The 13968-nt window shown below is 49.9% G+C and overlaps 1 protein-coding gene across 5 annotated transcripts in view; it reads right to left on the reverse strand.

Moving 5' to 3' along the window:
• Positions 1–13968, reverse strand: part of arid4b (AT-rich interaction domain 4B) — a 47341-nt gene that overhangs the window by 4738 nt on the left and 28635 nt on the right. For 3 of the 5 annotated variants that reach the window (XM_076018953.1, XM_076018954.1, XM_076018951.1), the window contains exons 10-21: positions 12251–12327; positions 10524–10672; positions 10338–10410; positions 9814–9908; positions 9615–9712; positions 9253–9451; positions 7652–7881; positions 3815–3997; positions 2450–2534; positions 2173–2365; positions 552–1988; positions 280–390 (exon numbers count right to left, since the gene is read on the reverse strand). In XM_076018953.1, coding sequence (XP_075875068.1) covers positions 280–390; positions 552–1988; positions 2173–2365; positions 2450–2534; positions 3815–3997; positions 7652–7881; positions 9253–9451; positions 9615–9712; positions 9814–9908; positions 10338–10410; positions 10524–10672; positions 12251–12327 — 2930 coding nt within the window. The remainder of the gene's footprint in view (positions 1–279; positions 391–551; positions 1989–2172; positions 2366–2449; positions 2535–3814; positions 3998–7651; positions 7882–9252; positions 9452–9614; positions 9713–9813; positions 9909–10337; positions 10411–10523; positions 10673–12250; positions 12328–13968) is intronic. The other 2 variants (XM_076018952.1, XM_076018955.1) reach the window with 2 other exon arrangements.

Genomic DNA, 13968 nt, shown 5'->3' on the forward strand with positions numbered 1-13968 from the left:
TATATGTATGTTCTGATATACTGTATTTGACACCAGCGAATGTGTGATGAATAGAAAAACCAAATTACATTTATTATACTGTGATTATACACTTTTTAAATGTATGAATGGGCAGTATATTCAGCTTTTACCAATATAAAAATCATAAATCAAGCCAAAAATTTACACACTGCACCTGCACACTGCTCATCAAAGGTGCACATATAGACACAGAAACCACTGCTGACGACGAGCGCTTCTATTTCTTGGACGACTCTGAGGGTGTCAGCAGCTTCTCACCTGCTTTCTGATTCTTTTTGGGAGGCACGGCGAGGCTCTTGCGGTTTGGTTTGTGTTTCTTTGAGGCTCCGCCAGTTTGCGATTCCTTCTGCCTTTTCTGACTCGCAGACACTGCAAAGACGCGAGGAGGAGAACACACAGACTGCAAAATGAACTTTCAGCAGGTCATCCTCCGAGTTCTCGTCTTTAAGAAGAATAAAAATGCAAAAAAAAAAAGAAGAAGAAGCTAAGAAGGCCCTTCAGTGGGTTTCTTGTCATTCATTTTTTCTTACCTCTGGACTTGGGCTCGCTCTCCTGCTGGCTGCTGCCGCTCAGCTCGTGGCTGCAGCCGCAGCTGCTGCTGCTGCAGGAGAGGCCGACGTCGAAGGCCTTGGAGGGGGAAGCGGCGCCGTCGTCCCGGGAGGAGGGCAGCAGCTCCTGCAGCTCACCGCCGAGGCTCTCCACCTCCACCGTGCTGCTGTCCGTCTCGCTGCGGCCGCCCGCCGCCTCCTCCCGCGCAGCGCCCAGCGGCGCCGGCGGCGGCAGGGGGAGGAGGGCGTCGGCCACCGGCTCCGAGGGGAGGCCGGGCTCGACGGCCGGTGCCGCGGGAGGGTGAGGGTGGGGGGGGGAGGGCCGCGGCTGCTGGGACGAGTCCTCCGCGGTGCCCCGGCCTGCACCTCCACCTCCTCCTCCGCTGCCAGCAGGGGGCGACTCGGGCGTGGTGGGCGGCGTGTTGAGCACCGAGTTGCTGCCGCTGCTGCTGGGGAACTCCTGCAGCTTGTCGCTCTCCGCCGGCCCCTCCGAGGGGGCCTCCTCGTCCTCGGGGTGCCCCCCGCCCCTCGCCCCCTCCAGCCCCTCGCCCTCCTCCTCCTCCTCCTCCTCCTCCGGGCACGAGGAGGAGGCGGGGGGCAGCGGCGGGGGCGGTGGGGAGTTGGCGGCCTCTGTGTCCGAGTCGGAGAACAGCTCCTTGAGGGTCTTCTTGGGCCACTGTGCCTGGATGCTGGACCACACGTCCTTCTGGCCCTTCGGCCGCGCCGCCGCCGCCGCCTTCTGGTCCTCGCCACCGCCGCCGCCGCCGCCGCTGCCGCCACCCGACACCTTGGGCCGCTTCTCGGGGACCTCCCAGAACGCCGCCTGCCGTGCTGCTTTGCTCTTCTCCTTCACGCCGTTGTACTTCTTGGAAGGGGGGGTGCCTTTGGTTTTGGAGCGGCTCCGCTCGCCGCCGCCGCCGCCACCGCCCTCCTCGGCCTGCGGCCCGGCGGCCGCCGCCGCTACAACGCCATCGTCGTCAGAGCTGGCGCTGGACGCCGCCCCCCTCTCCTCCGCCTTCCTGGGAGAGGCTGCGGGCAACCACTCGGCATTCCGGGCGTTCCTGGTCTTGGCTTTGGATTGGCTTTTGGGGGTCCGCTCTGCCGCCGCGCCCTCAGATTTCCTCTTCCTGGCGGCCGGCGCCGTGTCGCCCTCCGACTCCGCGTGGCTCCTTCGCTTCCCCGCCTCGACGTTCTCGGCGCCGGCCGCTTCCTGGTTCTTCCCCGACGTCGGGGAGGGTTTCCCCCCCTCCGAGTGCGGCGGCGGCGCCCTGCTCTCCCAGCGCCAGCGCTCTGCTGCCCCCGGAGGCTCGGCGGGCGCCTTCCTGGGGCCGCCGGGCCTGCAGCCGTGGTGGTCCTGCTCGTTGTGCTCGCTGCCGCCGTCGTCCTCGCGCTCGCTGTCGTCCGTGGACAGCTCGGAAGCTGAGGGGTGAGGGGAGCAGGGAGAAGGACAAAAAAACAAACAAACAAACAAAAAAAAAATCTTTGTTAGTTCCAACGTCACAACAACCAGGCGCGAACCGACGGCTTCAGAGTCAAACAGTTCCTGATCTGCTGCTGTGTGCGTGTGCGTGAGGGGCTACGGGGCTATAATGAGTGTTGCTACCTTGCAGGCCATTGAGGATAGAAGTAATTTCTATAGACTTGACTGGAGACTGCTGAGTCCCTTTGTCCTCACCCTCGTCCATCTTGGAAAAGACATCCTGGCTCAGGCCGCATTTGGAGCGGGGGACGCGGGTCGAGTTGGCCTCCCGGTCGGTGAGCCTCTCCTGCCGCTCCCTCTCTCGCTCGGCTTTGTTCTGTTGGGACATTTTCAAGTTTCAGACTCCGACTTTCAAAGTTTCAAATTTGGTGCGCGCCGCCTCCGCCGCCTGCGGTCGTACCTTTATTTTCTTGCGGTGCTTTATTTTTTGTACGTTCTTGTTGGCCGGACGCACGATCTTGTCGGCTTTGACCCACTCGTCGTATCTGCGGGGGGGGGGGGGGGGGGGGGGGACAATCGGGTGGCAAAAGAGAGGAGACGCTTTTGTCAAATCAGGTCGGCGACGGGAGGCCCAGTCACATCTGTTTCACCACACACACACGCACACGCACAAACACACACTCTCTGTCTGCACCCAACATGTTGCCGTCACACAAGAAGAAGCACCAAACAGCCAAGGGAGGAAAAAAAAAGCCCGTGTTACGTGTGAGAGGACACAAACCTTTTTTTTTGTTTTTTTGTTTTTTTTTTTAACAATGAAGAGAGAAGCAGTATTAACAACCAACCACCACACAAATCATGTTTGACAGTAGCGAGGAGGGGGGGGGGGGGGAAAGGGGGAACGGGGGCTCTACGCGGGGGTCGCACGAGGGAGCTTCACACATCACACGCACACACACACACACACACACACACACACACACACACACACACACACACACACACACACACACACACACACACACACACACACACACGGCTGCGAGGACCACCCCCGCCGCCTTTCATAGAGTGCTAGAGGACCACGCGACGACATCGGGGACGATGATGATGATGATGATGATGATGATGATGGAAAAAGCCGATTGCACCGCTTCACCTTCTGTGTCATGGTGCCCTAACACTCTACTGAACACTGCGTTAGCCCTGGCCCACTGGCAGGTGGAGTGGGTTGGCAGGAGGGAGGGGAGGGGAGGGAGGGAGGGAGGGAGGTAGCGGGTGGAGAGGTAGAGGTGAGTGTAGCAGCTCGTCTGGGGTTGGGCCTTTCAGAGGTCCAGGTCAGGTTAGCTCGTGTTAAAGAAGCGTCACGTTTTTGGGACAGTGGAAATGTAAAAAAATTAGCGCCACTGGTCGGTTGGGTTGGGCGGAGTGGGGGGGGGCGGGGGGTGGTTTGGGGGTCGGATTGAAGGCCGTCTTTTAAGGTTTCTGAGAGACAGATGGCCGTGGGACGGACAGACGGACAGGGGATTTCGGGGGAGCAAACTTGAGCGAGGGAAGCTGAGGAGTGATCGAGCCAATAAGTCCAATTCTGTTTCTGCCACTAGATGGCCCAGTGCTCTCCATAATCAGTAGTGACCATGGGACTGGATCAGGTGAAGCAGAATTGTGAGAGAGGGACGTATCCGCTGTGGGGATGCCCACGTTAGGGGGGCGATTCCCTTTGGGCTAAATCGTCATGAAAATTTGTCTCTTTTTTTTTTTTTGCATTGGTCTTTTCAGGGTGAATTATAGACATTAGGTGATTTCTCCCCAAGTCCTGTCTTACCTGACATTCCAGCCACAGTAGTGCACCAGGTAGAGCACCTCTCCCCCCTCCACGTCTGCCTCTTTCACAGTGGCTTCGTACGTCTTCAGACTGCGGCCTCGCCCATACCTCACCTGCACCTTCATCCCCGGGGGGTAACACTCAAACTCCTCCCCTTCCTCCCCCTCCTGACTGCTGTCATCCCTGCAAGAAAAACAGTTCAGCACTTCCTGGCCCTAGGCTGCCCCCAAGTTGAAGCCCGCCCACCCGACTCGCCGCCCGCCCGGCTAGCGCTTCTCATTAACTCAGACCCTCTTTTGCCTTCTACCGACCCACTAATCAAGTTAGGGCGCGACCCCGCTGAGAAACATTAGCTTTCAACCTTTCCTGGCTTATCTAGTCCGATGTATAACCCACACCACAAAACTGCTGACTTAACAACTAGATCATTTACAGTAAAGCCAGTCCAGGAACAATTCATTCAGGTGTTTCAGTGACATAAACATTCTGTAATGGCATCAACATCAATCATCTTTCATGGGAGGTACCGCTACAGTTAGGGAATGCCTAGCCCTAAAGTCCACACACAGTCACACAAACACGCTGTGGGGAAACAAAGCAGCCACAAGGAGGAGCTAGTGGGAAACAGTCAGGAGATGTTGAAGCTGGAGGGAACGCTGGTGGTGCAGAAGTGCTAGTGCAGGCCCCGCTCACGCCCGGACACCTTCTAAGCTGAGTGATCCGATTTTAAGTGGGCAGCTCAAGCGCGCCGATACACCCAAGACACTGTGAGGACGCGTCGGAAGCCCAGCACACACACACACACACGCACACGCACACGCACACACACACACACACACACACACACACACACACACACACACACACACACACACACACACACACACAGGATACTAATTTCATTCATTCTGAGAGGATTTGTTCTAATGATTTGTTTATGTCTGTTCAGGTTGTAAACAAGACTGTCTCCATTTATCATTATGATTATTATTTTTGAGTGAATCTCTACAAATATGACAGATGACAAAAACAGAGAACTAGATTTAAGAGTTAATTGTTTAATATTAAATGAAGAAATATCAAATGGTATCTTATGCTGCCAGGATCAAAGACAGCGGCCAATCGGCAGCCAATCAGCCGCCCGCCTGCCTTCGACCGCCTATCTTTCGCCTTGGATCACTCAGGTCAGATGGTGACACCTGGATGGGGCCCCGAAAAGGCTTTTAAGAGGTGAGAGCCGCAGGAGCGAGTTAGCATGGCAAAGCACAACTTGGCAGGCAACGCAGCAGCAACTCAAAGCCAGACCAACAGCGCCACCCCGAGGAGGAAAAACTACCAGATCCAAAAGCGTCCCCTTCCCCTTGCGCATCAGCCACGAGCCTCAGCACTGGCCTTCTGATAACAAGGTGCTCAGAGGTTTGCTCCCGGCAAACTACAATGAAAAAAGCCTCTCTGTGCTACAGCGTGACTACAGAACATTGACCGTCGCCCTCAACTCCAAAAACTAAGAAAACGCGAGTGTTTAATTCATCCATTATTGCTTATTACACACTTTCCTGTTGGGCACATGACCAGAGAAAGTATCTGGGGTGACCAGGGGTTTCAGCTCTTTTAACTTCATCGCTCCTCGCCCCGGCGACCCGACAGGGAGTGATCAGTTCTGGCCTGCGTCCAAGAAGCTTCACCCGCTGTTTGTCCCTCCCGATCCACAGCCAGCGTGAGAGCCTCTCTGCAGCCTCAGAAGCTGAACCGATGGATTTCCTCTAAAGTGCCCCTGTGATGCCCAGGAGGCTGCAGGCTTTGCAAAGTGACTTTCCATCAAAGACCACCCCACAACTGATCACAGAAAGGCTATCAAATACTGATAGATAGCAAATTTACAGCTGAACAAAGTTAACGGTTAAAAATCCCAAATGATATCATTTTCAGAGACACCAGTCAAGCAGAATCAAATTATCAGCTATGCAAAAGTAGCATAATTAGCCCTCTGTTTACAGCCTTGCTGCTAAAATTGATGCATTGTGTTGTAAAAGTACCCTTAATGACATCACAAAGTGCCTGAGGCTTGTTTCCAAAAGCAAAAAGTGCACTTATCATTGCTGAAGTTAGGCTACAGACGCATAGTAGGAAAAACAATGGTAAAGAGAACTTTAGACAACATGTGGCCTTTAAACGGCGGCAGGTAAAGTGAGTGGAAGGATTTGAAATTCAGACAATATTTGGGGGTTTTTTTTGTTTGTTTTTTTATTAAAATGGAAAATATATTTGGTTTAGAATGATTTTCATCTTGTAGCACTTAGGGCATTTGCTCATTATTATCATCACGTGGCAACACAAGCACAGCTGAAATTCAGCCTCCCGTTGAATTCACTGAGGCAACGAGTCCAGATTGTCAGGAAGCTCAACTCGGCTTTAAAAAGGTAGGACAAAGTGTAGCAGTGAGCGCTCAGGCATGTAATAAACAATCTGTGTAGAACCACAGTCTATTGGTTTAATTAACGCTTCTCATTAATTAAAAAAACAAACAAACAAAGAAACAAAGAAACAAACTCTCAACACCAAAGTGTTTTCAGCTGCTGGAAATGAATGTGACCCACATACACCTCACGTCTGATACACATTATGAGCTGTAAACAATAGGAAGGCTTTTAATAATCCAAGCGAATCAGCCTGTCAGAGAATCTGTCAACACTCGTCTGCAAGACTATTAGACCCTGACAAAAACCAAAGGATCAGAACCCCCCCCCCCGCTTGGTTGGCAGGAAGTCCAGATTAGCAGCTATCAGCGTGAATGAAACGCAGAGAGAGAGAGAGAGAGAGAGAGAGAGAGAGAGAGAGAGAGAGAGAGAGAGAGAGAGAGACATTAGTTTGATTACAGCATCCCTTCAGTTTGGGATCCTTCTCTCCCCACCAGACACAAAGAGAAACGCAGCAACTCTCGTCTCACCATTCAACACCCGGGAGACGGCGCCTGCTTAACACGGGTGGCAGCTTGAGGTTCAACCAATTACAATCCTGACAAAAAGGCACTGATTTTCACGCTCCGGCCCGGGAACAACAAGTGAAGCAGCTTCTAATTCCAACCAAAACCGCAGATCTGTCAGACTGCATGAAAGCCATGTGTCGCTCTAGTTGCCTCAGAGACACAATCTTGACTCCGGTGTGCAAAACGCATCAGTGACAACACATTCACGCATGAAACATTTACGAAAGCTGGGGCCGACGTGGGGGGGTGGAGGGGGGAGGAAAAAAAGCCAAAAAAAAAAAAAGGGAGAAAAGTAAGAAATTGATACAAGCTCAGCCATGCTGCTGCTTTCTGTTGCTCATTGAGAAACGCCTGCCGCCGCGGTCACACAATCCCAGCCAGAAAGAGAGAAGAAGAGGAGGAGGAAGAGGAGGAGGAGCGCAGCATGAGGCGCTAGGTGAAAGGTAGCAGTCAGGCGCTGCGGTGCTCTGAGACGTCTCTGCCAGCTGATGCCGACTAAGCCGCGGGGAGTAAAAATAGCACAGAGGGCAGTGGGTAGGAGCTTGGTTAGGAGAGACGGCGGGAGGAGGGCCGGTTCTGGGAACACTGGGGAGGAGAGGGGGAGTGGGGGGGGGATTAGTGTCGCTAAGGTCAACGGGGGTCCCCTTGGTTCCGCTGCCACCAAGGAGAACGGATGCCTCACATTATTTACAACTGGCTGGCGAGGGTTTTTTCCTTTTCTTTTTTTTTTTTTTTTTTTTTGCAAAAAACATTCTCCCGCCTTGAAAGCAAATGCGGCCCCGGCGCGGAGCCCGTGAGGATCCCTTCGGCGCCACACCCTGGTGGAGGGACCAAGGTTTGGGACCACCTACCCAGAGATGTCCTTGCTGTCCTGCTCCTCCTCCTCCTCCTCCTCCTCCTCCTCCTCCTCTTCCTCGTCATCGCGCTCCTGCTTCACGGCCTCCGCCCTCGGGGCCGCCGTCGACGACCCCTCGTCGGCGTCACCCTTGACTTGACCCTCGTCCTCGGCTCTGCCGTCCCTGCCGTCGCCTTTCGACGACTCGGGCTCCGGTTTGATGCGGGCCGAATTGGGCTTCTCCTCCTGCGGGAGGGGAACGCTTTGATTACGACAGGATGGGTTCAAGGAGAAAGGGGTGGTACCAAGCGCAAGGGAATCCCAACTCATTTCCAGAAGTTCTCCACGATGCACCGATACAGATACCAGTATCGGGTATCGTCATTGATACCCAGGGTTGAGTACTCAATTCATACTCGCGAAATACGTGCCGATACCATGACACTGATACCAGTTGTATATGCACGTATGTGACAATTATTGTTAAATTTGTGTTTGTACTGCAGTGAAACTTGTGACAGTCGCCCCATGTTCCAGAGACGTGCTGAGGAATATTCAATGTTCAGATAACGGAACATCTGTGCAAATGTGTAATGGCGTTAGTAAGTACTTGGTATTGGTATGTAGTGAAATGCAAGTACTCGCACTCTGGTCGTTCTGTAAAAAAAGTGGTATTGGTGCAGCCCTAACAACAACTGCTTGAAGCAACACATTATTACATACTTATAACAATACATAAAGATAACTGCAGGTGAGAGCAGGCGGAGCTAGTCGGCTAGGGTTCATTTGTTCAACGCATAGTATATGTTAAGGTCCTTACGCACCAGGCAATAGGCGGAGCAAAGTGAATAAGCGACGCGAAAATGCAAATGTTTTCTACTAAATGTTTGGTTAAGAATCTGTGGTTACAAACAGTTTTTTTGTCTTTGGATGTGCTTATAATTATATATAAATAAAGAAAGCTTTTTGGAGCAGATTTCAACGAAAGAATAAAAGATGTGATTTTTTTTTTTTTTAAAGTGTGGTGACCGAGAAGTTTTGTTGTATGTGCGTAAAATGAACCGCCGCCTTCTACACCACGGCTTTTACAAGTCACAGCCAAAATAAGAGGAGATGGGTGAGTTCTACATGACGATCCAGAAGTTCAAATTTGGCCCAGTGAAATTTTGCCAGTACTTTAGATTGTCCGTCGGACAATTTGAACCACTGCTCCATCAACTGGCTCCACGTTTGCAGAGGAAGAGATTCGCATTTCTGCCTCCACAAATACTTCAACACAAGAGCGGAAAAATAACGGCCGCATTTTTGCTCTGCGAAAATCCGCTGCCCTTGTGTGAGGTTGCACTGACTTGATGAGTTTTTTTTCTTTCTTTCTTTTTAAGAAGCAAATTCGCTCCTGGTGTTTAAGGACCTTTAGGCTTAGAAAAACAAACTAATTCTGCTGGTTGATAAGCCCGACGGTCAAATTTCACGACTTTCCAAAAACTTTCCATGATGTTACAAAATTCCAGGACTTTTTCTTTCAGGCCTGGAAAATAGCATGTGCAAATTCCCTGACGTGGGTTTTCCACGACCCTGTGTACCCTCGGATCTGAGACGGCGTGAGGCGGGACGCACCTTGCAGACGGCGGCCTGCGCGCTGCGAGGCTCTCCGTCCGGCGGGCCCGTCCGCTCCTCGGCGTCGGTGGCCGCGGCAGCTGGTCTCGCTGCTCCCGCCTCGGGCTTCACCTCCCCCTTCGGAGCCTGCTTGAGAGGGAGGTCCATCCTGAAGGTGATGGCAGTGGAGGTGCAGTACTCCTCAAATCCGTACAAGTACCTGGCAGAGGAGAGGGGAAAAAAAAAAAAGAATGTTCAAAACACCTGGCGCTGGTAAAAATCGCAATGAACTCACCGAACAGACTGCAAACTGCAAATTAGACGTGACGGGAAAAAAAATTCTCGGCTCGGAGGAGCTGTGGAGGCAGCATCCGGCAACTTACTTGCGGTAAGCACATTTGACATTGTAGCCGGCGGCTGAGTTCAGCACCGGGATGCCGAGATCCTGGTAGACCTGCTTCCAAACGGAGCCGCTTTCGATCTGCCAAACACGGGAGAGAAGAAGAGGCATCGCATGAGACCAGCGAGTCCAAGTGCAGTTTCCTTTCCGTCTCAAGGGGGTGGGGGGGGGGGAACACTCACATTGTCAAATCCTCCGAGTTTGTGCACCAGCCTGTAGAGCTTGAACAGGTTGAGGTTCCTGTAGCCGAGGACGGGCCGTTTGTTGATGGGGGTTCCTGAGGACGAGAAAGAAGGCTCAGTTGAGACGCTCAGTTGTTTTTTTGTTTTTTTTTTGCTAAAATAAAACCCACTGTTACAGACCATATCTATGAATAAAAACTGCCCAATAAGTATTCTGCAATCTATTCCAGTTCATGAATAGCTAGCAATAGTGGTACTTTAGTCTAATATTGTTTCTTTGCGTTTAATTCAAATGCCGGAAAGCTGAAAATATTGACACATTTACATGGAGACTTACAGACGTGCTAATTAAAAAAAAAATAATGCTGATATGCTGTGCAAAATGAACTACACAATAGGCCATGTCTGCCTAAACTCATTACAGTACATGTGGTGACAGATGGAGATAAGCAGTGCTTGCGTTTCGATGGCAGTGCGCTAAATGTGTGCGTTGCTGCAAAGCAGCGCACGACTGTTCTCCTCACCTCGGTCTTCCATGAACTTGTACAGCTGCTGCAGAAAGTTCTCCCGCTCCTCTGGGAACGGCTCCACTTCCTCCTGTGGACAGGAAACAAGAAGAAGAAGGAAAAAAAACATATATATATTTATATATGAAAGCGACGCTTTGCTTCAAGGTAGTGGTGGAGACGAGCGAGCTCCTCTTCCTCTACCTCCTCCTCCCCTCCGCTGGCGTCCTCTTCCTGCTCTTCCTCGTCGTCGTCGTCGTCGTCCTCGCTGCTGGAGCTCTCTTCTTTCACTTCCGTCTTCCAAGCGCTCGGCACCACAAACTGCCGCTGGAACTCCACGGCTGCGTCCAGCGCTGAAGCAAAGCACAGAGCGATATTGCGCATATCAATGAGTGCACACCGCGGCTCTTCATCGTCCTGACGGAGAGAACGCAAGCTCCCAGGATTTGCAGAAAGAGAAACAACCTGGTGCAACTTGGAACGCCAATATGGCATTAAACGGGGGCTCTATTATGGCCATACCCAGATTTAATAATAAATTAATTTTGGTGGTGCACTCCCAACAGTAGTTGGTGGTCGCTAACAACCCATATGGCTGTTAGCCGCGCATCAGTTCAGATGCGACTCTTAATAAGCACCTTTGAGAGTATGTGAATCATTAGATTTTCAACAGAGTCTGGTGGGGGAATTTGTAGCTTTAAAGTATGTTGCCAACCTGACTTCATGTATACATTTTAAAGGGGCCCTATTGTGGCTATTTCCAGAATTAATATATTAATTCTGCTGGTCTAGGTTTAGTTAGTGGTCTAGTTTGTTGTTTGGTCAAAAAAAAAAAAGTCCTAGTTTGAGATGAACAGGCCTTAAAAACAAGTGTTTCCCTCACTGAGGCTGAATTTTGTCTCTCTTCTGCCATGGAGTAGCTCGCTCCTTGTCATTGGCCTGCTCACCGCTAGCGCTAGCTAACAGGGAAGATGTCGACTGGCTCTGCAGAGGCTTTTACTATGATAGTCGTGTCGACTTGTGATGTAGAAAGTCGAAGAAAATCAGAACATCCAGATTTGCTGCGTTAGTTGGCATTTCATTAAAGCAAAATTTAACTTTTCATGATACAACCCCTTGAAAAATTTCTCAGCTGTCGATTTTTACATCTTGGACAAAAAAAACAAACAAACAAAAAAAACAAAACAAAACAGCAGAAGCAATATTCTTCATTTAAATTGCATACGTTAAGCCTCACACGTGGTTTGCAGGATATGAAGCGAAGATGCATATGTCAGGCATATTCAGGCAAAAAAGAAAAAAGAAAATCCCACGACTGACATTCTGTAATGTCAATGTCCAACATCTGCACAGGATTTTCTTCACATCTTATCATACAGCTCAACATGTGAGAGACATTAAGCAGGAGAATCCGTATGCGGCGCCGGTGGCGCAGAGGCGAGCAGAGGCATTCAGCCACAAAGTCACAGGTGGGCTTCAGAAGCCTCTCGCCACCCTGGCAGATGCTCGTTTTCTGGCCTTTTTTTTTTTTGGCCACGCAGGGAAACATCACAGTTGTTAGTCAACCACCTGTGAACGCCAACGCCAACATACAACGGTTTCCAAAACTGTAATTATGAAAGAGTCGGGGCCTCTGCAAGCAGAGGAGAAGAAAAAAATGGGGGCACTATATAAAAAGCCTGGTGAGGACTTCAAATAAAAATAGACTCGGCAGTGACAGGAGCTTGTCGTCTGCTGCTGCTGCTGCATTCTGAGGAGCAAAAACAAAAACTTCCCCTTTTCTTCGCCGTCTAGCCGCAGCCTGATCTGTGTTTTCTGTCACAACACAGGCCAGCCCACAGACGTTCGGAGCCAGTCAACAGTCGGGGAGCTGTTCAGATATTCTGCAACATTTTACTTCTTCATAGACGAACCCCCCCGCCGAGTCCCACCTGGTTTGAGGCCCGCGTCTGCTTTCGGAGGGCAATCGCTGTTAATCTCCCGCACGTCCTTCCGCAGCACCGTGCAACTGCAAAAAAATAAACACAGAGTCTCATTATCTCATGCAAAAAACACACCGTCTCATTATCTCACGTGCTGCATTCCAGAGTACACACAGAGAATTACAGTCTGGCTCTTAGAACAAATACGAGCAAAAGAACATCTGATCTGCCAAAACAAAAGCAGGAGCTGTGAGTCAATGAAACAGCCTCTGAGAGCAGGGGAGCCGCCGCTCGGCAGGGGTTTAAGAGGAAAAAAAAAAAAGAAAAAGAGATCCCCAGCAGACAACAGTCGGTCGCCGGCCAACTTTCCTGCAGCCTCTCCAGCTGCCGGACTAAGTGCTGGCGATCTGGCAAGAATAGAGGACGATCGGCGGAGCTCGTAAAGTGGAAACAGCCACAGCCCTCGGCCAGACTGCCAGAGGGGAGGATTGCTCAACCAAACACTTCCATTTCTCCTCAAGTGGCTCCTCACACCCTGGTTTCATTTCACTCTGAAACCTGCCAGTTATTAGGGTGGTATTTATCCACCCACCACGTGCCTGTGCACATATGTTAAATATTTGATAGCAACCAGTGTTGGCCAGTAATCTATTACTCAGTAATCCACTACTGTCATTAAACTACTTTTTGGGTAATCGAGTAATAAAGGGGGATTACTGTGGCAAAACAGGTAATTATATCATAATTACTGTGTCAAGTAACGATTCCATTACTTTTCCAAAAATATTTTGCGGGCTAAAAATGCCTTATTATCCACAAAATGTCTGAAATTTAGAAAAATATCCCAAAAAAAACAACAACATTGCAGACAACTTTGAAAACATCCACGTCGAACCTCATAAATTGTAAAACCTCATAAAAGCCATGTTTACAAATAAGTCAGCAGAACTCTGCACAGCATAGATCTTGTAAATACTGTGCTACTAATTCTTTCAACAATGTGGGCTGTGCAAGAGGCGCCAGTGCTGTGCACGAGTTTGTTCTGTGGAATGTGCAGTTTGTGTTCAGAGAGCAAACGTTCATTCATGTTAAAAGGACAGAGGCAATATTTGTAATTGCAAAATTTGCACTTTAATGAAGTTCATATCAAAGCACTGAGCAACTGTCACTTTATCTTTTTTTTAATTAAAGTAATTGATTACTTATGAAACAAATTAGTAAAACGATTAGAATTAATAATTTGATTACTTTTTAAGGAGTAATCAGTAATCAGTAGTTGGGTTACTTTTACAGAGTAATCCCAACAACACTGGATAGCAGTTGAAACTCAGTACAACAACAAAAACAATGGTAAGTGAACCGACGCACAGATTATTCTTCTCAGCACAAGTTAAAGACTGAATGTTTAAAGGCTAAAACATTCAACTGCAAAACATATTTGACTGTGGATCATCCAACTTGACAGCGGAATATAACCGTGTACAGTGTTTATCTAATAACACCAGAGCTACAATTAATGCAACATTTTCTAGAGTAAGCTGAAGATTATTTTCTTATTTGATTGTGAACGAGTTGAGAGAAATGCTCATCTGCAGGCACAAACAATGGCACTGAGTTTTAATTTCTTCTGAACGATGGCAGAAAACACTTACGGCCGTTTTGAAAATTAGACGTACAAAAAAGCAGCACATTAAATATGGTCTAATATTTCATGGTTCCGGCACCTG

This window comes from Nelusetta ayraudi, unplaced genomic scaffold, assembly GCF_046127955.1.
Source record: "Nelusetta ayraudi isolate G7.1 ecotype Tasmania unplaced genomic scaffold, CSIRO-AGI_Nayr_v1 ptg000008l, whole genome shotgun sequence".
Taxonomy (NCBI): domain Eukaryota; kingdom Metazoa; phylum Chordata; class Actinopteri; order Tetraodontiformes; family Monacanthidae; genus Nelusetta; species Nelusetta ayraudi.